We start from the raw sequence: 27315 nt of genomic DNA, 5'->3' as shown, positions 1-27315 counted from the left end.
TGTTTTTGAAGCTATATAAACTAAAAGGAAAAAGAAAACTGTAGCACATTTAGGTCATTAAATGTTAGCTATTGAGGGATGCCACAAGAAGAGATATTAAGACCAGGATCAGAATCCACCCAAAAAATGTTGCCCTTTTCTTTATTGTAAGAGAGAAATACACCTACCTTTTAACCTCAAAAAAATGTATGAAAACAAATAAGCAATACTATGCAACAAAGTTAAAGTGCTGAGCTGTGCAACCTTATCAGAGGATTAACAGATTTTTTTTCCATTTAAATTTAAATACATAATTTTTAGAACAATCTGTTTCTTATATATGAAACTAACTAGTCATGGTCATTAACACAGCCATGGTTAAGAAAATTTCAACTCCAGGAAAAAGTTAACACAGAATGGTCACAGATATTTATTTTTTCAAGTCAATGCTAATAACTGGCAAAAACATATCATAACTTATATGGGGGGGGGGCAGCTAGGTGGCACAGTGGATAAAGCACCAGACCTGGATTCAGGAGAACCTGAGTTCAAATCCTGCCTCAGACACTTGATACTTATTAGCTGTGTGACCCTGGGCAAGTCACCTAACCCTCATTGTCCTGGGGCGGGGGGTAGGGGTGGGTAGATATAATGGAAAATGTAGATGATGCAAAAACAAAAGATAATTTTTTTTTACAAACTTAAAGCTTTTTGTTACATAAAAAAAATCATAACTAAGAAATTAGGAAATATGAGAAGGCCTCGTAATTACTTTGCAGAGCAAAAGGTTTTTTAAATCTTCCTTAATGGCTTTCTTATACCAGATAATAAGACTTGATTTTCGAGTTCCTAAAAAAGTTCAAGTCTTAATTTTAAGTTACATCATTTAGTTAAAAGATTTGAAGGAAATTGTATGACATTTTATAAAAGGTGAATTCCCTGAGAAGTAAAATGTTCAGTTTTATAAAACTTCCAAAGTAGTTTTTTATTCTCAATTTTTTCAAAGAAAAGTTTAACAAACAAATCACATTTATATAACTTTATAGTTACCAAAATACTTTCATCTTAATTATATAAGGAATATAGTTGTTGTTATTTACATATTACTTCATGGTTTACAAAGAAAGCTACCATTTTATTCTTACAGCAAACAAGCAAACGACTCTTTTTTCTTTTTGGAGGCAATTGGGGTTAAGTGACTTGCCCAGGGTCACACAGCTAGTACAAAGAACTCTTACAAAGTGACTAACACAGATATCTGATCACCATATTTTAGATAAGGCAACTAAGGCTCAAAGACTTAATTAACTTGGCCCAAGGATGAGGACAAGACTCATATCCAGGTCTGACCACAAATCCAATACTATTTTCACTACCTCAAACCACCTGGAAACAAAAAAAAAATCTCAAAAGTTAAAAACCCCCAATTTAAAAAACAACAACAACAATGGAATGAAGTAGTATTTTGTATGTAATAATGGATGACTTTCCTAACTTTAAAAGTTTATGCTTTTATTTCACCAAACTAGAAAACTACCTACATCTTTGTGATCCTATGAAAAGAACTTAGAAAGATGAAGGATAAAGCCAAAACAAGTATTTAATATATTGATAAAATGACCAAACACTGAATCATTTTCCCATTTATACTAAACATATTTTCCATAAAGAAACTTACCCGAACAATGAGGATCCATTTGATCAATGAAAGACCAAATCCGCAGATGGCACCATACCTTCCAGCAATGGTATTAGTTATACAGAAGGATAAACAAAATCCAATCCAGTTGAAAATAAATGCCACTACAGGAAAGAGAAAGCATCCCTCTTAAGGTAAACCAAATTAATACATGTTTATCAGGAACATTCAACATTAATAAAATAATCTTAATTTATATTCATGAACTGTTAATGAAGTTTTCTGGGGAAACCACCCACTCACCCACACACCCACACAGATTTCATTTCAAGAATTCATGAAATATAAACACATATGTAAACACTGTAAGTCTTAAACCCATCGTTTTTCTTTTTAACAATAGATAATAGTATAATTGCAACAGAAAACAGTGTTGCCAAGAAAAGAACATTCCAAATATGCTGTCCTCTTTGTTGGAGAATCTTTTGTAATTGCCATATTAACTATCTACATATTAAAGGAGCAAAGGTTGTTCTCTACTAAGTAGGTTAAATGTGACTGTAGCATTTTGCTTACACTATTTATCTACTTAAATTCTTTCTTTATGAATAATACAAAAGTAAAACTAAGGCCCAGCTCTGATTGAATTATCAGGAATTAAGAATTGGTGAAGACAAAATGAATGTACTTAATACTATTTTAACAAAATTTATCCATTGAACATGGGAACGTCAGACTTAAAAGCAAGCTACAAAGAGTGTAGGATGGGGGGGAGGGGAGGAGAGGAGAGTAGAATAGTTTCAATAGTTTCAAAAACAGAATTCTGCCAAATGTCAAATATTTCAAAATGTAAATAAAACAGTAACAGAGGGCTTAACTTAGAATTAATTGAAAAATCTTTAGAATTTTCCATTTATATTGCTGGGGTATGGAGGAAAGGGGAGGGGAGCTCCACCTCATCTCTACATACATGGCTTTCCATTTCTCTTCTAAGTACAACCCTCCAAGAAAGCTGACTTCAACCAGAATCTGTTTTTCCCATGAAATATGCTATGGCTTTAAAGATTTCGTTAAAACCTAAATCCCTTTTTTTGGCTTACCTCATGCATGATGCAGGTTAACTCTTCATATGCTAGTAATGGTTACTGAATAGGACTGACATCTTGGGTCAAAATCATACATAAGATAAAATGAACTAGGGCAGCTAGGTGGCACAATGGATAAAGCACCAGCCCTGGATTCAGGAGGACCTGAGTTCAAATCTGACCTCAGACACTTGATACTTACTAGCTGTGTGACCCTGGGCCAAGTCACTTAATTCTCATTGACATGCAAAAATGAATAAATAAAATAAAATGAACTTTTTGATACCCAGACTTTCAAGAAGCGGGTCCGAGACGGAGGTAATCCCAATATTGTCCTAAATACTAACTTAAAGGTTAACTTTAATATTCATAAGTTAACAAGTAGGTATATTTACCAAAGTATTTGCAACAAAGTACAGCTTTTCAGTTCAAAATACATTGCCATGAGATAACCCCAAGATAAAGAAGAGTTAGAATGTTAAAGGTAGAATAATAAACACAATATTTTATGAGCCTGGTATCTATTTTCCATCAAAATAGGATAAATTCTATAACCACCAATCAATATATAAAAAACACCTTATGGAACAGAATTATAAATAGTTAAATAACTTCCTTTTCTTTTCTTTTCTTTCTTTTTTAGTAAGGCAATTGGGGTTAAGTGACTTGCCCAGGGTCACACAGCTAGTAAGTGTCAAGTGTCTGAGGCTGGATTTGAACTCAGGTACTCCTGACTCCAGGGCGGGTGCTCTATCCACTGCGCCACCTAGCTGCCCCAAATAACTTCCTGATAACCACAATAACTCCACTTAGGAAGGATGACATCAAAATTTATTAAATATTCCTTAGTTTTAGAATCTCTTCCCTTCTCAATTCGCAGAACTTTGAATTTCTCCTATGCAGGTAATTTGTATTAGTTATATATCTAGTTTCTCATCTGAGAGAGTACTTTTTGTTGACAGAACCATGTTATATTCACATTTATATTGTCAAGTATCTTGTATATGGCAAACACTTAAGTGTTCACTTGAACTATAATAATTTACTTCAATCTATCAATCATCAAATACTTATTCTGCCTGGGTCCTGTTAGGGATACAAAAAGTACATGAGTCCAATGCTTAACAAAGATAATACAACCAAAATTAATCAACAGATTTCATACTATACCACCAAATAACAAAGGAATGCTTTACAGAACAAGACCAAAATCATGAAATTCATTTGGAGAAACAAAGGATGTAGAATATCAAAGGGAAATCAATCAATCAATAAACATTTATTAAGTATCTACTATGTATAAGGCACTGTGCTAAGCACTAGAGATACAAAAAGAGGCAAAAGACTGTCCTGCCCTCAATCTAATCAGGGAGATGACATGCAAGTATACAAAAAGCAAGTTATATACAGGATAATTAGGAAATAATTAACAGAATTAACACTGGAATTAAGGGAGGTTGGGAAAGGCTTCCTGGAGAAGGTGGGATTTTGGTCTTTTGGTTTAAGAGAGATGGCCAGGAGACTTCCTGACCCTCTGAATCGGCTGCAGCTGTGGCTAACTCAGCTCACAGTTTGGTGAGAGGGTCAAGGGGTTGGCTGGGTGTAGATTACAAGGGTCTCTGCTGGCACTGAGATGGAATTCTGATGTTTAGTCCAGGCTTGTATTAGTAGTGGTCCCAGGTAAGGGAGGGGCACAGGCACACCAAAGCTTGCAACCAAAGTGAACCAGATTTGTTTCCAGGTTAAAGAGCAAGCAGCCTGTGCTTACTTACAGACTAGAACAAACCAGATGAGATGAGAATATGCCTCTCCTTAAATCTTACCACCTGGGATACCCTGAAGCTTGGGATAGTGCATCCTGGAGGTACTGTCCTACTTTAAGGAATGAAAAGTTAAGAAATAGGCTGGCAAGATGAGCAGGAAGAAAAAAGTGAGGACCATAGAAAGTTTCTTTGGTGACAAGGAAGATGGAGGTACACCATCAGAAGAGGATAGCAACATCGGGGCTCCTACATCCAAATCTTCCAAGAAAAATATGAATTGGCCTCAGGCCATAGAAGTGCTCAAAAAGGACTTTGAAGATAAAGTAAGAGAGGTAGAAGAAAAAATGGAAAGAGAAATGAGAGTGATACAGGAAAGTCATGGGAAAAAAAAAGTCAACAGCTTGAAAAGCAAAATGGAAAAGGAGATACAAAAGCTCTCTGAAGAAAATAACTGCCTAAGAATTAGGATTGAACAAATGGAAGCTAATGACTTTATGAGAAACCAGGACACAATAAAGCAAATCCAAATGAATTAAAAAAAAAAAAGAGGACAATATGAAATACCTTCTTGGAAAAACTACTGACCTAGAAAATAGATCCAGGAGAAATAATTTGAAAATTATTGGACTACCTGAAAGCCATGATCGAACTAAGAGCTTAAACAGCATCTTCCAAGAGATTATCAGGGAAAATTGCCCTGATATTCTAGAAGCAGAAGGTAAAATAGAAATTGAAAGAATCTACTAATCACCTCCTGAAAGAGATCCCAAAAGGAAAACTTCCAGGAATATTATAGCCAAATTCCAGAGCTCCCAGGTCAAGGAGAAAATATTTCAAGGAGCCAGAAAGAAACAATTCAAGTACTGTAGAGCCACAGTCAGGACAGCACAAGATCTAGCAGCTTCTACATTAAAGAATCGGAGGGCATGGAATATAATATTCCTGAGGGCAAAGGAATTGGGATTACAACCAAGAAAAACTACCCAACAAAACTGTGTATAATCTCTCAGAGAAAAAAATGGGACTTCAATAAAAGAGGACTTTCAGGCATTTGTGATGGAAAGACCTGAACTGAATAGAAAATTTGACTTTCAAATACAAGACCCTAGAGAAACATAAAAAAGTAAACAGGAGGGGCAGCTGGGTGGCGCACCGGCCCTGGAGTCAGGAGTACCTGGGTTCAGATCCAGCCTCAGACACTTAACACTTACTAGCTGTGTGACCCTGGGCAAGTCACGTAACCCCAATTGCCTCACTAAAAAAAAAAAAAAAAGTAAACAGGAAAAAGAAATCATGAGGGATGTTACAAGGTTAAACTGTTTACAATCCTACATGGAAAGATGATATGTCTAACTCATGAGAAGGTGGGATTTTAGTCAGGACTTAAAGGAAGCTAGGGAGGTGAGAAATTGAAGTGGAAGGAGACCATTCCTGCAATGGGGTATGCCCATCCAGAGAGATAGAGTATCATATTTATGGAACAGATAGGAGACTAGTGTCACTGAATCAAAGAGTATATACTGGGAAGACTGGAAGTATAGGAGGAGACTAGGTTATGAAAGGCTTGGAAAGCCAAAAATACTGAAAGAAGACATTTATGAAGTATAGCACTTCTAGTCTTCAAATTCTATTGTAAAGTAATAATCATCAAAATTATTTGGTACTGGCCAAAAAGCAATAGGATGTCATATTTAAAGAACTAACTTTGAATTCAAGACCAAGGTTCAAGTCTCATTTCTGATACTTACTACATCTGTAACTCTGGATAAGTCACTTATACAGGCTTCAAGGCTCTACGCAACTCTGTAAAACTATAAGTTGCCAAGAAAACACTTACCAGCATTGGTAAAGGTTATTTCCATTTCCATAGAGTTCCCTTCACATAATAATAAAATTATAACTCCAGTCTTTTATCCCTATCCTAAAAAACAGATAAGGAGACAACCTGCACAAAGAATAAGAAACAGCTGAACTCAACAATTCAATTCAGTAAACCCCCCAACAGAAATTACTTAGGAAACAACTCCCTATTTGACGAGAATTGCTGGGGAAACTATTAAGTAGTCTAATAAAATTAGATTTAGGCTTCATTTTCTATCTTCCCCTCCCATGCCCCAGCACATTAATGGGCAGCAGGAAGAGAGAGAGAAAAGAGAGTGTATCAATATGTATTCTCACTTAAGGAAGCCAGCGAGGTGACACAATGGGCCCTGAGTCAAAGAACCTGAGTTGAAATCCAGCCTCAGTCACTTGTGTGACCCAGGATTGTCAAGAGGATCAAATAAGATAAAACTTGTAAAGTGCTTAGCACAGTGCTTGGCACATAGTAGGTGCTAAAATAATACTTATTTCCTTCTTTCGACCTGCATTGCTTCACTGTCAAGTCCCTACCCAGCATAAGATGCCCACAGCTTCCTGTAAACAAGTATGTGAGAGAATGATTTAAATCACTAATAAAAAAAATGCAAGTCAAAACAACCCAGAAGTTTAACTTCACATACCAAAAAACATCAAAAGTAATGAAAGATAGAGCTAGGCAATATTGGAGTTGTGTAAAAATGATCACACTAATGCACTGTTGATGGAGCTGTGAAGCAGTCTGATCACCCTTGAAAGCTATTAGGAATTATGCAAAATATCAACTAAAATATCATGCCCTTAGACTGAGATTCCAATGCTAAGTATAGATTCCCAAGGAGGTCTGTGACAAAAACAAAGGCCCAACATACACCAAAATATTTCTAGCATCTCTTTTTGTGGTAGCAAAGACAAAGAAACAAAGTCAATACCCATGCATTAGGGAACAGCTAAAACAAATCATGGTACACAAATCTAGTATAACATTACTAGGCTGTAAGAAACAATGACTCTGATGAATACACAGAAGGATGGAAAGACATATAAACTGAAGTTTGGGCAGAAGCTAGGTAGGTGGCACAGTTGATAAAGCACAGGCCCTGGATTCAGGAGGACCTGAGTTCAAATTCAGCCTCATATACTTGATACTAACTGTGGGAAGATGGGCAAGTCAATTAACCCTCATTGACCTGCCTCCCCCCCAAAAAAAACCTGAAGTAAAGTGAGGTGTGCAGAACTAGGGGGGGCAGGGAATAAAGATAACTATAACAATGTAAATAGAAAGAATCTTTTATTTTTAAAACTGAATGCTATAAAATAGTCATGACCAAGCTTGGCTCCAAAGAAGGCACATGTAAGTGGGTGTGGAACAACATATACAACATCAGACTTTTTCTATATATGTTCAGATTCACAAATCTGAATTTAAATCTGACCTCAGACACTTTGCTATGTGACCCTGGGCAAGTCACTCCACTTCTGTTTGCCTCAGTTTCTTCAACTATAAAGTGGGGATAATAACAGCCCTTACCTCCCAAGGTTGTTACAAGAAAGAAATAAGTTAATGTATAAGGCACTGAGCACAGTTGTTCCTGGCATATAAGGTGATATATAAATGTCAGCTATTTAACAGTTGTATAGCTATATAGTATTAATATATGTATTGTGTATGCATATATGTATACATGTATGTATATATACATATACAGAAGATGATATGTAAATAATACTAGTAGTATCATCATTATTATTTCAGAGATCTATGGAGATGAATAGGAAAAAATACATCTTTATTGTCACTAGCTTCTAACTGAAATTTAGCATTTTCTTCAATTATCTAAAAACATTATTCTGAAAGAGGTCCGCAAATTTTACCAGATACCCAAGGGGCCTGTGACACACAAAAAAAAGTTTAAGAACTGCTATAGAGTAAACATGAAATTATTCACCATACCTAGGAAAACTAGAACTAGGAAGTATCCCATGAAGAAACTATTGTATCTAAGTCGAATTTAAAATATGGTTTCTTTAAAAAGTTAAATCCCAAGTCCCAATTGAGACATGAATGAACAATGTGTAACTACTATCGAAGCACTATCAGATAACATCTACAATGCTAGCAGTAGGAAGAAGTATCCCTGGTTCCTATGGCAGTGGTAGTTGCATCATTGTGACTTCTGTTGATGGAACTCCTGGCCTATGGGTCTGAAGCAAACTTCCCATGCAGGTGGGGTCTGTAGGCTCCCCCAGGAGTGGCTTTGATGACTTGTTCAGTAGCCAGGGATTACTCATAACAGGTTAGCAAACTCCAGATCTGAACTATTATTACATTTATTTTATTTTTACAACTACTATTTATTTATATATAAATATTATTTATAATATTTATTTTTACAACGACTACTATGAAAACAGGAAGTGAGAAAAAACATGATAAAGATTCTGTCCTTAAAGTCAATGTAACATAGGATATAGTGAAGTACTTACCTCCTATTTAATAAACTCCTGTGGATGGACAAGGATCTAATATAAAATACTAAGACTTCTAAAGCCTTCATAACCTTTCCTACCTTTCCAATCTTCGTATACCTTACTCTACTCCACATACTCTGCAGTCCAGTGACACTGGGCTCTTCACTATTTCCAAAACATGAACCTCTGTCTCCCCATTCCAAGCGTTTTCATTGGTTGTCCTCCATGCCTAGAACTCTCTCCCTCTTCATGTCTGCCTCCTGGCTTCTTGGGCTTCCTTCAAGTCTCAACTAAATTTGCAACTTCTACAGGAAGTGTAAGCTTAGTGCCTTTCTTCTAAGACTATCCTAAGTTTATGGTGATAGATAGGTAGGTGGCTTCTCTTTTTTGTATCTTGTGAGCTCCTCGGGATCAGGAACTGATGGGGTTTTTAAGACATTCTTTGTATCGTTAGCACTTAGCATAGTCCCTGGCATTTATTAGACACTAAATGCTAGTTGACTGACTAAAGATTAAAAATGGCAATGTAGGTATTGGTGAAGAGAATGAAGTAACAATAAATAAGGAATTACAAGTTATAGGGATAAACAACAACATGCTCCAGGACCATGAAGGTGAAAATGAAGAAAAGTAGTTAACAAAGGGATAACTCAAAGTTCAAATAGGTTTTATTGTGTTACCTTAGGATTTGTAATTTAATCATAAATTCTACTTACAGGTAAGAACAAGAAATTTATGAAACCAAAAAAAGAATGAAATCCTTATTTTTTTTCAAGGTATTTTGTGAAAGCAAATGAATTTCTGTGTATCCCCCAAATACCGAAAAGTGATTAGCAAAGGGCTTGAGTGCTGTAAAATCTGGAAATTTTCATTCACAGCTCCTCTGATGATCAAGTATAAATCTAAAATTAACAAAGTTAAACAAGAATACACAAATGGTCATTCATTCAGATGATGGTTTTACCACAAAAAGCTAATTGAATAGAACAGGATCAGATATATGCCAAATATAGAAGAAAAAATATTTCTCAAATAAAAGAGTATAAGTGTGAACTTGGCAAAGAGTAGACATAGAAGTTTGAACTCCAGGCTCCAATAGATGTTTTTTTTGTTTGTTTGGGGTTTTTTTTGGGGTGGGGCAATAAGGGTTAAGTGACTTGCCCAGGGTCACACAGCTAGTAAGAGTCAAGTGTCTGAGGCTGGATTTGAACTCAGGTCCTCCTCCTCTATCCACTTTGCCACCTAGCTGCCCCAATGTATTTCTTTTTAAGCTAAGGGACAAAATATAAAATAAGAGTTTTTCCCCTTCTTCCATCCAGAAACACAAATGTTTTAAAGTTTAATTCTACAAATTAAGCTTTTTGGTTGTAGTCTAATGAGTTGTTTTTGTGCCCAGGATACTAAAGTAATTTGAGCGTGCGCGCATGCGCGCACACACACACACACACACACACACACACACACACACACACCTCTCTCCAGCTTCAGGGTCTTCTTTTTAAAATGTTGATAACTCTGGCAATTAAATTTATATGGGGGGGGGGACAACTAGGTAGCATAGTGGACAAAGCACTGGCCCTGGATTCAGGAGGACCTGAGTTCAAATCTGGCCTCAGACACTTGACACTTACTAGCTGTGTGACCCTGGGCAAGTCACTTAACCTCCACTGCCCTGCAGGGAAAAAAAAAATCATATGGGATCGCCCTATTACTGTCCCAAGTTTAGGGAAAATTAGCTGGGGTTTATCATATATTTGTTACTTAGAAATTAGAGGCTACTGCACCAGTTTGGGGGCATTAAGCATTTATTAAAGCATATTAAATATTAATAAAGAGAGCACATGGCTCAGAAAGTTAAGAAGGAGAGATAAACGGGAAACACAGTGGGCTATGTCTGCTCTCACCAAGTTCCCAGGCCAAGAGAGAGAGAGAGAGAGAGAGAGAGAGACTTGTGTAAGCTTCCTGCAGGCCAGAGGAGAGCCCACCCTTACACATTTCTCAAAGCTAATTGGCTAGCATCATTCAAATCTATTGGTTTACTGGATTTGAGGGTAGTCCAGTGTAGTATGTATTGATAGAGGACAGAGCCCTCCAAAAGCTAAAAAGCCTTCAGGTAGGTGTGGTTTAATCCCTATTCACAGTCCAAGGTCCAACCACATTTCCTTTGAAATTCTCCTGACTCTGGGCTGGCCCAAGAAAGGTCTGGCCAGGCTCTCCGAGTCTCACAGAACCCCAAAACACACTATTATTAATAATTTTCTCACAATACCACAGCTTTCAGGTAGAAAACAAAAATTAAGGGAAAATCATCCCGTCAATGAAAAATAAACAGAATCTGGTTTGCCTTAATAATTTTCAATAGTTGTTCTTTAAGGAGAATTATTCTATCTATTCATCACATGGGAGATGAGAGAGAAAAAAATGAAGGACTAAATTAGGGTGGTGGTTATTATATAAGTGAAGAGAAGGGAATATACCTGAGATATATCACAGAGGTAAGAACAACAAAATTTGGCAACCAATCTATGGGGTAAAAGTGAAAAATCAAGGATGGATGACACCATTGCAAAGCTGGGTGAGTGAAAGGCTAGTGGTATCCTTTACAGAAATAAAGAAGTTAGGAAGAGTAGTGTATTTCACATGTTGAGTTTGAGATACTTATGAGTCATACAGCTAGAAATGTCTAGCAGGTAGCTTGTGACATGGAAAGGTTATTCAGAAGACACACTACTTGAATGGATTACAAATTTTGATCACTAAGGCAAGAGGAATGGCCCAGAAGCCATGGATAAGAGAAAAGAAAGAAAAGGAAGATTAGTAAGAAAATTTGGAAAAGAAAACTAAATTATAGCATATGGAGATGATATGCAATTACATACTGTAAATTTTTGAAGGATGTTATCCTTGACAAAAAAGGGTTAAGTATGCAAATCAGATAACTCATTTTACACTACTCAGTTCTGAACTGTATTAGTATAGAGTTCCTATTTTACTCTGAGACAAACTCTTTTTTACTAATGTAGTGTGGAAAGGACCTGAAGTCAGGAAGACTCCTGTCTCGTGGATACTTCTAGTTATGTGACAATGGAAAAGTCTTTTAAACTGTCTCAGCTTTAGTTTCCTAACCTATAAAAATGAAGATAAAACTTACAATGCCTACCTCACATGCTTGTTGTGAGATCAAACGATATAAAGTATGTAAAGTCTTATGCAAACATTAAAGCACTCTATAAATGGCAGCTGCTATTATAGAGGCATTGAACAAAATGAGCAAATCTATCTCTACCTAATATTGAAAAATCTAATAAAGTTTGGTATTTCAGAAATATTGTATGAATTCTTAGTACTTTAATTCCAGCCTATTCCTATTCTAGGTTCTCATAACAAAACACACACACACACACACACACACGTTAATTAACAGTAACATCTCAATATTCCAGGATGAGTGGGCATTCTGGATAAGTAAGGTTCCTGAGGAATTGAAGTTTACCTACTGCATCCATAATTGTTTTTGTAGGCGCTCTTTCTAAATTCTATCATACGGCAGCCAAGATGGTGAAGGGAATGTTTCAAGCTAAACTCAGTTTCCTCTAAAATTATCTCAAGAACAAAAAATAAATTGAACCATCTGAAACAGATCAATAAATGAAAAGACGAAAAAATTAACACACCCAGAAATTTTACTGCCAAACTCCAGAGTTTACAAGTCAAAGAAAAAAATGGTCCAAGTAACTAGTAAGAATCAATGTAACAATACAACATTCTGAATCACACGAGATTACACAGGAAATTCATGGAAAGAATAACAATATGTTGTTCAATCTTTTTTTTTGGTTGTACCCGACTCTTCATGACCCCATTTGGGATTCTCTTGGCAAAGATATCAGAGTGGTTAGCCATTTCCTTCTCCAGTTAATTTTACAGATGAGGAAATTGAGGCAAACAGAGTTAAGTGACTTGCCCAGGGCCACATAGCTATGAAGTATCTAAGGCTGGATTTGAACTCAGTTTTCCTGACTCTAGACCTGGCGCTCTATCCACGGTGCCACCTAGGTGCTCAGGTATTTATGCATGTATGTATGTATTTGTGTATGTGTGTGTATGATGTTGTAAAGTATTTTCTTTATGTAAAATATTTTCTTCTTAAACATATATATTATAAGAAACCCAAAACACTGCTTTATTTTATTGGCGTTTTATAATTGGTGTCAAATCAAATTGAAATCTCAGATAATTAAAATAATTCACTTTTAAATTTTTTCCTCCTGACTATATAAAATAAATTTATCAATTTGTTTCATACTCCATTTTCTTTTTTTGGGTAAGCAATAAAATGTTAATAGTGCCTTGGAAATAGGAACTCTATTTCCCAGTGACAAGTAACAATTCAAGAATCACTGTGAGACTCTGGATACAAAGCTAGCTTTGGATTCCGGAATACTTAGCTTCAAGTCCTACCCTTAACACATGCTATGTTTATGACCATGGGCAAGTCTTTTCACATTTTAGTACCATAAACAACTCCCTGAGAGTATAAGTTACAAATGAGCTGCCAATATCCATATGATTTCCCATCCTAAACTTTTATTATTCTTCAGTACAGTATTCACTGATCATCTCAAGGGATCTTCAGCCTCTGCTCAAATCCTTTAGTGCAGAAAATTCACTACCTACTGCATTAGACAATATTGGGGAAGCTCTAATTGTTAATGAAATCGTTTATTTTGAACACTTTAAACAACAGAATTTCAAAATGGCAGAACCCCTTTTAATGATCAGTTGGAAGGGTTGATACTTTCTGAAACTACTTCAAAAATACAAATTCAGGACCTTTCCTACAGTACAACAAAATGTCATTAATTCAGAACCTACTAATTTGAAATTGGTAATAATTCAACCAAAGATAAGCAGATGCTTACTTCTACATTATGCCACATTATTGTGAAGTATTAATAATAATAAAAAGGTTGGAAGTTGTTTAACCTATATATTTTAGCAAATTAATTGAAAACACTTTAGAAGCCCCTATTTACATATGATTACAAATTACTCTAATCTTCATAAAACTAGACCCCAAGGATCTATACTTGAAAAAAATTTTCTAGCTTAAGTATGTTATTATATATACTTGAAAAAATAATAAAATCCTATTTTGGATATATTCTCTAATCTAAGCTTCCAACTAATTTGGACTGGCCCTCATCTCATTCAAAACTACTGAGTTTTATGTATAAGAATAAAAAAACCAATTGTTAACTCCTAAAGAATTTTTCTATAAATCCAACCAGTATATTTCAGTAGTTAAAATTATGAAATGTAATAAAATTTAACATAATAAGCATTATTCTAATGTCAGAATAATACAATTTTGTAATGTGCTGCATAGATGTTGGCCTGAGGAATAGTAAAGGTTTAGGATGGGAAATCAGTCAGTTTGCCAAATGTTTTGGTGAAATATACATATTTTAAAACTAGCCCCAAAAGTCCAAGAGCACACCAAGCAGGCACTTTTGATTTGAAGGAAGGATTTGAACCTAGGTCCTCAGACTCCAGAGCCAATGTTCTTTCCACTATCTTGCCCAATGACAGATATTCAATGGAAGAGAAATTTTAAAATGAAAGAGTATATCTTCCCTGTAGTACAGAGGCAGTTAACATGTATTACTAACACTGAAAAAGTTTTAAAAACACAATAGATTGTAGGACTCTGTAAATGCAATCAAAGAATTATAGACTTCTCCCAATTTTCTAGTATATGTTAATATTTGCTGAATAGTCACAAAATGTACATACCATACATACAGAATATAGATAAGAAGTAAATTAATTTTAGGGGTGAAAATTCAAATACATTAAAAGTATAGAAATCATGAATAATTATAGAAATTATATTTCTAATTCAATTCTAACAAATATTTGTTAAGTGCCTGCTACTTGCAAGGTAGGTACTAAGTTCTGGGGTAACAAAGACAAAAACAAAATAGGCCTACCCTTCTAATAAGAGGCTTACATCTTATTGAAAGGAGGTAGGGGAGGGAAAATAAGACATTCAAATAGTATAAAACAAAATAGAATATTGATAGAAGTAGAGGAGGTATACATAAAAAGTGTTCTATGAAAAATCAAATAGAGAGAAAATGAAGGAATATGGACTGCTGAATAGACAAAATATCACATAATCTGAAACTTTCAGAAGGAAGACGGATTCTGAAAGTTGAAGACAAGGAAGGAGTGTTTTTCAGTCATGAGACACAGCATGGGTAAAATCAGATGTGACAGTGTTAAATTTAGGGAATGCTAAGTTTAGATAAGAGCTCAATTCAAGTTTGGATGGAACGTAATGAAATGAAAAGTAAAAAAAAATAAGGTTAGAATGGCTGGTTGGAATCAAGAGTACAAAAGAGTTTAAATACTGGGTTAAGGAGTTGGTATTGTATCTTACATGCAACAGCAAAAGTGACTGTTCAAAAGGTTTTTAAACAGAGAATAACATGGTGAGAACTGTGCCGATATGGTTTTAGCAACATGTGAAAGACAGACTGAAGTGGGGAGGCAACGCGAAGCAATGAGCCTGAGAAGGAAAGTATTAAAAATGTTTGAGAGAGAGGCCATGAGGGCCTTAATTAGGAGATTCCCAAAGCAAAGTTCCTATTTTTTTTAATTTTTTTTTTTAAGTGAGGCAATTGGGGTTAAGTGACTTGCCCAGGGTCACACAGCTGGTAAGTGTTAAGTGTCTGAGGCCGGATTTGAACTCAGGTAGTCCTGAATCCAGGGCCGGTGCTCTATCCACTGCGCCACCTAGCTGCCCTAGTTCCTATCTTTAAAAAGAGAAAATCCAAGTTAAAGTAACCTACTTAATAGATAACATAATATGAGGGAACTTTATGTAGAGATACACTGTTTAATCTGAATTAATAATAAATAATAATTAGTAATAAAAATACAAAGTATGTATTCCTTTCAATAGAATAAAAGGCATGACAAACATTGACACAACACAAAAAAGCAATAGGCTAAACTATCTGATAGAGTGGCAAATATAACCAAAAAGGAATTACTGGATGCTGGAGGGGATGTGGGAATACTGGGAAGCTAATTCACTATTGGTAGAGTTGTGAAAAGATCCAACCATTCTGGAGAGCAATTTGGAACTATGCCCAAAGGAGTATAGAACTGTGCATAATCTTTGATTCAGCGGTACCACTGGCAGGTTTATATCCCAAAGACATCCTAAAAAAGAGTAAAAGACCTATTTGTGCAAAAATATTTATAGCAGCTCTTTTTGTGGTGTTTAAGAATTGGAAATCAAAAGAACGCCCATCAATTGGAGAATGGTGTATGATATATACAAGCTGTAGTAAATGATGGTGATGGAATATTATTATACTATTAAGAAATTAGAAGCAGGATGATTTCAGAAAGGCCTGGAAAGACATATATGAACTGATGGACAGTGAAGTGAGCAGAACCTGGGGAACATTGTGCACAGTGACAGCAAAGTTGTCTGATGAAGAACTGTGAATGACTTAACTATTCTCAACAATAGAATGATCCAAAATAATCCCAAAGGACTCATGATGAAGCATACTATCCACCTCCAAAGAAAGAACTGATATTGATTGAACACAGACTGAAGAATGCTATTTTTCACTTTCTTTCATTTTTTTTCTTTTGAGCTTTCTTATACAAAATGACTAATAGGTAAATGTTTTACATAACTGCACGTGTATAACCTATATATGATTACTTACTGCCTCAGGGAGGGGGGAGGTGAGGGAGGGAAGGAGGGATAAAATTTGGAACTCAAAACTTTAAATAAAGTAGTATTTACTAAAAAAAAACAAATTAATGATATTTCATAAAAAATAAAGTATCTGATAAAATACAAAAAATTACAGAATGGATTAAAACAGAATAAAAAATTTTGTTTATAGGAACACTTTTAAATCAGAAACATTTAAATATTAAAAATGAAAGTTTAGTCTAAAATGTACTGTGTACATTTCACAAAATCAAATCATAAAAATCAGAGGTGGCACTATCAATAAAACTTATTTCAAGCTAACAGGTATTAAAATAGAGAAAGGACATAATATTATACTAAAAAAAGTGCCAGACAAAACAGTAATATTAAATATACATACATCTAAAATTCTCCAGCAAACATCTTTATAAACTTTTAGCAGGTTTAGTCAATATGATGCTCTGAGAATTCTCACATTACCTTAATAACTGTTTTATCCTTGTTGTTTTAAATATTTTTGGCTGGGTGATCTATTTGTTACCATGCTTCTTTTAAGTGGTTGTATCTCTGTTAAATCTTTCTTTCTTTCTTTCTTTCTTTCTTTCTTTCTTTTTTTTTTTAGTGAGGCAATTGGGGTTAAGTGACTTGCCCAGGGTCACACAGCTAGTAAGTGTTAAGTGTCTGAGGCCGGATTTGAACTCAGGTACTCCTGACTCCAGGACCAGTGCTCTATCCACTGAGCCACCTAGCTGCCCCTAAAATCTTTCATTTTTTAAATATTCATTTCCTTCATAAGAGTAATGAATTTTGCTGGGTGGATAATTCTATGTTTGTGCTATTTTGCTGGGTAGGTAATTCTATGTTTGTGCTCAGAGCTTCTTAATTGTATAAATAATTTATTTCAATGTCTGTAGTCCTTCACTTGAAAAGTACACTGGGATCTGAGTTTTATTAATAAGTGATTTCCTCACTTCTGGCAATTTGTAGTGTTGCTGATTTTATAGATGATCATTGTGATGCCTAATACAAGTAGAAAAAGAACTTTCTTTTCATATTCATGTACACTGATAATATATGTGTATAAAGAAAAACCTAGGGGGCAGCTAGGTGGCGCAGTGGATAAAGCACCGGCCCTGGATTCAGGAGTACCTGAGTTCAAATCCGGCCTCAGACACTTGACACTTACTAGCTGTGTGACCCTGGGCAAGTCACTTAACCCCCATTGCCCCGCAAAAAAAAAAAAAGAAAAACCTCTCTGTCCTAGCTGAGGTAGCGTCGGGTGGTCAGCTGATGGAAGACTTCAAGCTGAGTGGTTCCTCATTATTTGGGGTGGGGGAAACCAAACTGACTTCACTGGCCAAGAGCTCTAGTTACAGTCATTGCCTTTTAGCCACTTAAAGCTGTATTGCTTTCTACTGTCACCTTTGGCTTAAGAAGGAAAAACAGGAGAATTTGCTGTAGCTTTGATATTCTGGTGAGCTGGAGCTGTGAGCTCCATTCTGATTGGACAAAGAAACATCCTGTAACTTTTTTGATGAGCTTTGCAGTTCTCAGGCTTGAAGAGAGCCACTATTTATATTGAAAGCTAACACTTTCTAAAAGTCCTTTTAAGGTAAGGGTTAGCTGAGTTTGTAAACGCTCAGTTCAAGTGAAAAAGGAAGGAGGATTTTCTCAGCAGCAGAGCAATAACTTATGCGGTATAGATGCAGTCACAAGTGGCCTGAAACTCCCTAGTGTGGCTTGAACCAGATTAAAATGTAATTGCAAAGGGGGCAGCTAGATGGCGTGTTGGATAAAGCACTGGCCCTGGACTCAAGAGGACCTGAGTTCAAATTCGACATCAGACACTGTGTGACCCTGGGCAAGTCACTAATAACCTCACTGGCCCACAAAAAAAAAAAATCATTGGAAACTGTTTAAGAAAATTTTTTTTAAAACACAATACAATGTGTTAATTTGTGGCTAAGTCAAATTCTATTTGAGTTTGACACTACTGATCTAGCCCATCCTAGGTCTTCCATTTTATCCAAAAACAAAGTCTGAGACTATCAAATGCTGTACTAAAATCTAAGTATAGAAAATGTCAAGAATATCACCTGATCTACCAGTAAAAAGTTATTCTACAAAGGAATTATGTTAGCCTAGCCCAATCTGTTCATAATAAAGTCATGTTAGTGTTTAATGACTGGTGTATACTTTTCCAAATGCTCATAGACCATTCCTTCAATGAGGTCTTTGATATGGGGAAACATAGTTTTCAAGAGTTTTCAAGAACTGAAGTTCTGGGTTTATATAGACTAAGCTCAACTTAGGAGATTTTTCAGTAATCATACTTTTGTCTCCTGTTGCTATTTGTACATAATGTATAGGGGATATGAAACATAACTACTGTAACAAAAGAAAAATGGATCTTGTCAAAATTGTTTAAAAACCAGGATATATAAATATCTGAAAGCAAGCAGACTAGATGGACTTCCTTTAGATGACTTTTCTTGCCCTGTGATTCTATAAAGCAATCCATAGAATTTTTCTACTTTCACATGTAGCAATTTCCAGGAAGTTTTGACACCCCAACCACATGATTATTATGCCCTTGATATTTCCATTACTCACAAACACATCACTTCCATGTTCATGAACTTTGAAACTCCTTTATTCAAGCAAAATCAATTATCCTACCTCTCCAGCCTTTATCCCTTATCCCAGTTCTTCATCCAAAGTAACTTCTGATCCTGCCACTCCTCAGTTTTTTCCCAGGCCACCACTCCTGCACTGGCTATATTCTCTTCCTTTTCTCATCTTCATCTCTTGTTAAACACCAGTTCAACTCTATACTGTGTTCTTCTCTTAAGTCTTCTTATATTATACCTGATTTTGACCTGCCAAACTTCAGTTTCCATTCCTCCCATCATCCCAATACATAAGTGCTGCTGAACAAAGGTAGAGAGAATAACAAAATCACAAAATCATACTGAGTGAGTCCACCACAAATTTATGTTACAAAACCTCAACTGTGTCTCACTGATGAAAAACAATCCTTTTACATCTACCTAATTAACTCATTCTCCCATTTATCACAACAACCCTTCCAAATCTTATTATCTCTGCTCAAACTTCCCATAGTTCCTTCTCCCTCCATCCTTTAAGCTGAGAACCCTGCCTCCCTGTGCTCTCTCTTCTCCCCTCCTTCTCATCTCAGGTCACCCAGTGGCCTTCTGCCACTGACATCCTCCTTCACCCCACCTCACAAGAAGAGGTAGCCTTTCCCTTTGCCAAGGCTAACCCCTCTACACGCAAAAGTGATCCTATTCCATCCTATCTTCTCCAACAGACTGCCTTTTCTACTATCCCCATTCTCTCACTTTCTTTTCTTTTTTTTGGCGAGGCAATGAAGGTTAAGTGACTTGCCCAGAGTCACGCAGCTAGTGTTAAGTATCTGAGGTCCTCCTGAATCCAGGGCCTGTGCTTTATTCACTGTGCCCCTCTCTCACTTATTTACAATCTCTCTCTGTCAACTATCCATTTCCTTTCCTCTCATTCTCTTCTCTGCTGGATCTTCATCCAAGTCATTCTACCTTATCTTGGGTGTCCCACAGGGCTCTCAAGTTAATTTTTTCTCTTCTCCCTGTTTACTACTATACTTGGTGATTTCATCAGCTCCCTGGATTTAATTACCTTCTTTGCTTTGATGATTCTCCAAACCACCTATCCAACCCTAACCTTTCTTCTGACCTCCTGTCTCACATTTCCAACTGCATTTCAGACATCTCAAACTATATGTCCTGGAGTAAACTCAGCATGTCCAAAACTGAACTTACTGTCTTTCTCCCTAAACCTCCCCTCCTTTCAAACTTCCCTGTTACTGTCAAGGGCACCACCATCCTTCGAAGTCCATGCTCCCACTTTAGGTATCATCCTCAACTCCTCACTCTCTTACCCTCTATATCCAATCTGTTGCCAAGGCCTATCAATTTTGCTTTCGTAACATCTCTCACATTTGCTCCTTTCTCTCCCTTGACATTGTCACCACCCTGGTACAGGCCTGTATCACCTTATCAGAGTTTACTGCAGAAGTGTTTTAGTTTGTCTCCTTGCCACCATCCTCCCTCTACTCCAATCCAAACTACACTCAGCTGTCAAAGTGATCTTGCTCAAGTCTGACCAGGTCACCCCATTACTCAATAAACTCCAGTGACTCCCTATCACTTCCTGCCTAAATATAAAATCCTGTTTTCTAAAGGAAGCTTCTCCTAATCCCTCTTAATTCTAGTGTCTTCACCTCTGTGGATTATATCCACTGTATTCTGTATATAGTTTGTCTATACATAGTTATTTTCATATTTTCTCCCTCATTAGATTGTGATCTCCTTGAGAGCAGGGGCTCTCTTCTACCTTTCTTTGTATTTGTATTCCCAGTGCTAGCATACATTAGGTATTTAATAAAAATTTAATAAATGACTAATTATCAATCAAATGAAAATATATGGATATTTTCCATACTTATGCTACCAAACTTTGGAACTCACACACTCAACTGGTGTTTATTTTCCTTTTATAGTTATTTATAATATGAGATGATAGTTTATATAAAGAAAAAATGGAAAAAGAATTCAACAGGCATTTGTTAAATTCTCATTAATGCAAGAAATAAGATATGACCAGTGACCATTACTTATTAAAATGACTACTTTTTCTTTTGAAAAAAACTTTTTGTAAAACATAACAGCAAGAATTTAAAATGCAAATATTTCAAAATACATTAAATATAACCTGTTTTTATAGATCTCTAGTTTGTAGATAGTAGTTATAAAGAAATGTCAAATGCAGAAATGACCACTAGATGGCCTAGAAGGCAAAATTGCAATTTAAACATTTGCCACTAGATGGTAGCTAATGATCACAAATAGACCTAATGCCTAATGAAAACATTAGATAAAACTCAAGTAAGTCGCTGGAAAATATAAATCAGATAGGAAAAGAGGAGGAATTGAGGGTCTGTATATTTAATAGTCAATATTGATAGGAAATCTCTCCAATATGGAAAATAAGTTCTAAAATATGCATCTGGGATATGTTTCATAAAATTTACAGGACAAAAAGGTTTTATATAGTTATTAATAAACATTACTATGTTAGGAAGATTAACATGATAATTATCAGATTGCCTTTTACCTAACATTTAAATGATAATCATGATGTATAAAAGAAATATTAGAAAAAATAAAAGGATTAATTTGTCCCAAGTAAATGTTGAAATGAGAAGACTAATGGGAACTAGAATTTAGTACTAAAGTTTAGAGGTAGTCACCAAATAACAATTTACATTATTGCTAGCAAATAAAATTTAAATTATTATACTGCCTATTATCCAAAGTATATTAACTATGGAAAAATAATAACAAATAAGTGTTTAATCTGTTAAGAAAATAGGATATTTAGAAAAGTTAATTATTAGTGCTATAGAAGAGAAATGTTAGCCTTCAACCCCCTAATACAAAATCTTTAATATTCAACGTAAGATTACCAATCCAAAGCAATAGGTTGTAGCCATTATCAATAATATCCTTTAATTAAGAAGTAAAAAAATTGACTTTTATATGTGCTTTTGTATAACACTGAAATTCTATAAAGAATTATGAGATTTACAGCTTACAAATTCATGTGATATAACAACTTAGAAACATTTATAATTAACTTAGCAAAAATATGTATATGCATATATTTATGTATAAATAGATATTTAACAAATTGGAAATAATCAAGAGAGGAAAGGCACTAGAATTGGCAGGGGGAGTGGGGGGAGCTAGAAGAGGCTTTCTCCGAAGGTAGGATTTTGGCTGGAACTTGAAGGAAACCAGGAAAGTCAGGAGGTAGAGAGGAAGAGAGAAAATTCCAGGCATAAGGGACAACCAATAAAAATGCCCAGAGTTGGGAGATAGTGTCTTGTTCAAGAAATAGTTAGAAGGTCAGTGTTACTGGATCTCAGAATTGGAGGAGCAGAGTAATAAGTTGAAATAAATCAAGCATACAAAGCTATGTGCTCAGCACTCTTTTTTCCACCACTCTTGAGAATTAAATAAATTTAACTTAATAGCCATGTATATAATGAATTTTAAAATGGAAAGGTGGAATTTCTATGTCCAATGATTTCAGTATTTTAAATCAAAAACTAAATTGAAAATTTCTGCCTACATAAGAAATCATAACAGGCAGCTCAGTACAGTGAATAGGGAGGACTAGGCTTGGAGTCAGGAAGACCTGAATTCAATTCCTATTTCTTGACACATGCTAGCTATTAACCTCTCAATTCTCCAGGCAATCCCTAAGTCTCTAACTTAAAGAAAATTATCACTCTATATTGGTGAATAGGATCTCTACCTCAAAAATTCCCTATACCTAGGAAATCATTTAGATCTCCCGAGAAATCCAGTTATTTAAAGTGTTAGCCCCACTTACATTTCATATCTAAGGTAGTTTGGTTCTCATCTCTGTTCAATACAAATACTTAATAAGTATTATTTTCAATGTTTGAAGGCACTGGGGGTGAGGAAAAGTTTACTTATGAAAATAGTCATTGTTAGAAGTGGTAAGGGCCAGTCAGGTTTAACTGAGGACTTGAAAAGATAGCAAAATATTTGTTAATAGTCACTGTGGCAAATGAAATAAGTAGTCAAGTAGAATTGTGGAAATCTTTAAGAGTAGAATTGTGTAGGTGTCCAGCTTCCAGTGTCCAGTGAAATAGTAGCTAAGGTTAAGTATTTAACTAACATTCAGGTTTGGAATACTTATAACCTATTAGTTTAAGAACAATATAAAAGTTATGCTGTAGAGAAGTCAAACCCAGCAGGAACTAGATTAAAATGTAACTGGGAAATGTTCAAAAAAATAAAATTACAATACAACATATATAATGTTAATTTGTAGTTTTCTAAGCCAATATGCAGCCGTAAAGATGTTTCTCTTTGAATTTGACAGCACCCTCAAAGCTCCCATTTAAAGAGAGCTCAGAAGCCCAGGCAATTCTTCAATTCCAAGCTCTACTGCTTGGTTTTGAATCCACCATTACCAGAATTTGAGGGCAGGGACTATTGTTTCCCCATATCAAAGACCTCATGCACTTCACTTATTGTCAAGGGCATTACCATCCTCCCATTCATCCAGGCTCAAAAGGCAGATGTGCCATTCTTGAGCCCTCACTCTCAACCCACATTTCCAATCTGTTGCCAAGTCCTGTAGTTTCTACCTTTGCAGATCCCTTATATGAATTCTATTCTCTCCTCTGGCACAGTCATTACCCTAATAGAGGTCCTCATCACCTCATGCCTGGGCTATGGCCAGGCCCCTTCATTACCTTTCCAGCCTTCTTACCCTAATCCCCACCACATACTCTATGATCCAACCTTCTTGCTCTTTCCCACACAAGACACTCCATCTCCCAACTCTGGGCATTTTTTACTAACTGTCCCTCATGCCTGGAATGAACACCTTCCTCTTGGCAGGATTTGAGGCTCAGCTTAAATCCCATCTTCTGCAAGAGCTTCCTCAATGTGCTCTGCTTCTGACTTCCAATTTACTCTGCATATATCCCATATATACATAGTTGTTTGCAAGCTGACAATTAGAATGTGAGGAGAGACAGTCTGTGCCCTTCTTTATACACTTAGTACATGTCTGGCACCTATTAAGCACTTAATAGAACCCTCTTGATTTGTCTTGACTTATCTTTGTATTTATAGCACCTATAGCACAATACCTAGCACAGATTTATGGAATCAATTTTTTTGGTAGTTGACAATGAGCTGGATCTTGCCTTTTCTGCACCTTTCAGTCAAGTGTAAGATGACAAAGATGTGGTCTGCCATAGGATATAATTTTCAAAAGTTTGTTCTTCTTTTTTACATATACATCAGTGCCCCCCCCTTAATATCTCTTTTAAAGCTATCTTTTAAGATTTTGTAGAGGGAAAAATAAGGTCAATATTTATGGATATTTTCACAATTAACTTTTTTGTCTTTCAAAGCTCCTAAATATAACCAAAATAAATAAAATACTTACTCCTCTCTATGTTCTTTTAAAATTGAATGGTCTGTAATCGCTACTTAGGTATGATATCTTTGTAAATGAAAAATAACTTACTGAAAAATGCCAGCATGAAGATACCATCATTGCCCACTCTAAGTTGATCTGCATCACTGAAGTCATCTCTTGGAGGAAACTCTTCTTCCTGAATTTATAGGACATGTAAAATTAGTATTTCTCATTAAAATCATAGCAAATAGGTAGTCTTAAATGTAATGCTAGCAATGTAATAAAATATAACCCAACTCTGTTATTTGTTTTATTAAAAAGGTATGCACTTAAAGGATTTTACTAATGAAGCTATAATTTCCACATTTCAAACTTCATTAAATTCAATTTAAAAATAACAAAATGTAAAACCATTTGAAAAAAATAACTAGTGTTCCAGTTAAACAAAAGTTTACAGATGATGAAATTTTAAAATTTTAATAACTAATGCAATATTATTTTTAAAGTATATAGGTAACTATCCCTAATATTTAAAATCAGATTACCAAAAAATCACCATGAATCTTTTTTTAATATTTAAAATATTTAGTTAAACTTTGGGGGTCTATATTATGCCAAATTTCAATTCACTTACAGTTTTTAGTCATATGATTTTTAAAACTTTGTATTCTTGACTAAGTCATCTTGCAACATTGTTTCACTTCTTGACCGATGTTTAAGATTACACAAACAAAAATGTCAAAGATCTTTCAACCTGCATAATGTTTTACAGATTTCAATCTTGTAATCTTTGAAACTATTCATACATTTAGTTCGATATTTAAAATTTAACAATAAAAACTTTTGTATATTTAATTAGAGCCAAATAGTTCAGAGATGGACAATCAATCGACATAAATCTATCTAAAGATAAAACTTTAGAACCTAGAACTTATGTACCTATTTGGGTATGAAAATATAATGTGTAAAATTATAAAACATTGTGTTTCATAATATGATCAGGGTGAATGGGTAGGAGATAAAGACAGGATATGCTAGAGATCAAACCCAACAATGATTACCTCTGATGATATTATAATAGTGCTAGGAAGGTTATTTATAATGGTCTTTCCAATGCTCAGAACAGGGCTCATAAATGATCCGTGACAATTAAAACCATCAATCTAAAAACTGTTTAGTGTTTGCAGAACTGAAGGTTATACTCTTAAATGTTGGGTTTACCACAGGAAGTGTGTCATTCTGATCTACTTCAAGAGGTTTCCTTGTGGTCTATCTCTAAGGTACTGGCAATGGCTATCTTGGAAATCTGGAATGTTCCCAGCCTCCTCACACATTAAAATTCTTATACAATGGGGTCTACATACATAAATCCCATTGTGTAAGAACTAAGTAAAATCTATAAGATTGTAGTAACATGTACAAATAAATGAGGCCATTTTAAGAAGAAAAAAAAAAGGTTTCAGGTTTAAACAGTCTTGCTCTTTATCACTGAAGCCAAAAGATAATCCCAAACAGCTAATTCAGAATGTTATGTCAGTCATGAAATATCTTTTAACAGCATTCATTTTCAAATGTCTATAGCATTCCTAACTGATTTGAAGAAATAAATGACTACTTACTATATTGTTTTGTTTTGTTTTTTAAAAGGGACTGTCAATATGACATCAAATAGGATAAAAAAAATTTTTAGATAGTTTAAGGAAAGACATATCATAAGTACTGATAGTAGCATAGGGCTAGCACCGAGTCTGGAGTTTATTTCCCAAACAATTCCATTCCTCAAAAAAGGCATTCCTCGGGATCTCTTCTGCTTTGCATGGATTTTAAAACAATTGCATAGAAAACACTTTTTATTCATGTGCAAGTAAAAAGGATAACTTAAGATTCACTGGTGTATCCACACCACTAAAAGGAAATTCTAAAACTACACTATAAATACTCCTATCAAAAAACTTTAATAGCTTCCTATTTCCTAGCCATCAAGATGCTCCATAATCTGAGCCTGTATAAAGTAAATTATAATCTCTCTAAACTTCAGTTTTCTGTTCCCTATAGAAGAAAATAATAACATTTATGCTAATTCCACTTGGTGGAGTTTTGAACATCGAATTGCATAATGAATGCAAACTGCTTATGCATTGTACTTCAGTAGCTATGGGCACAATTTGCTATCTAAACTAGAAACCATCCTCAGAGTAACATGCATGATCAAAACTTTTTATCTGCCCCAGGGTTGAGCGGTGGTCTATACATAGCATATACTTAGTAATTTTTAAATTTGATTTTACCTGTTATTCCCCTTTCCTGATGTTTTCCCTTCTCCATTTCACAGATCCAAATCCTACTTCACTTCCAAGACCCAGCATCTCTGAAGCTTTTGCCAATTCCCCCTTAATCTCAATGGCTACATTATGTCCTATCATCTGCAATATTTGCTGTGTATATAAATGCAATTTAGCAATTAATACTTTCTTAAGTTACTTACTAATGATGTCCTATATGTTTGTCGTGGCAAGCACCAAATGATACCACATAAGGAAACTGATTATATTTTAACAGCTAGGTTAATAACTAGTTAATGACATAGTGTTCATTTCCAAATCAGCTGTTTGTGGTCATACCAATGACTTTCTCGGACAAAGAAAAAATCGACACCATATAAAAACTAATAAAAATGAGATTATATGTCACAGAATTAAAGAAACTAAAACATCTAGTTTTAAAAGCTTTAAGTGTAGAAAAATA

At 35.2% G+C, this 27315-nt stretch overlaps 1 protein-coding gene across 2 annotated transcripts in view; it reads right to left on the bottom strand.

Annotated features, from left to right (window-relative positions):
• The window catches only part of NDFIP2 (Nedd4 family interacting protein 2), a 116659-nt gene that overhangs the window by 7349 nt on the left and 81995 nt on the right, over positions 1–27315 (bottom strand). For both annotated transcript variants that reach the window (XM_043994516.1, XM_043994517.1), the window contains 2 exons: positions 24679–24766; positions 1658–1782 (listed from right to left, as the gene is read on the bottom strand). In XM_043994516.1, coding sequence (XP_043850451.1) covers positions 1658–1782; positions 24679–24766 — 213 coding nt within the window. The remainder of the gene's footprint in view (positions 1–1657; positions 1783–24678; positions 24767–27315) is intronic.

This window comes from Dromiciops gliroides, chromosome 3 (assembly GCF_019393635.1).
Source record: "Dromiciops gliroides isolate mDroGli1 chromosome 3, mDroGli1.pri, whole genome shotgun sequence".
Lineage (NCBI taxonomy): Eukaryota > Metazoa > Chordata > Mammalia > Microbiotheria > Microbiotheriidae > Dromiciops > Dromiciops gliroides.
Note: the sequence above shows the minus strand (reverse complement) of the source record. Positions and strands in the feature narration are given on the sequence as shown.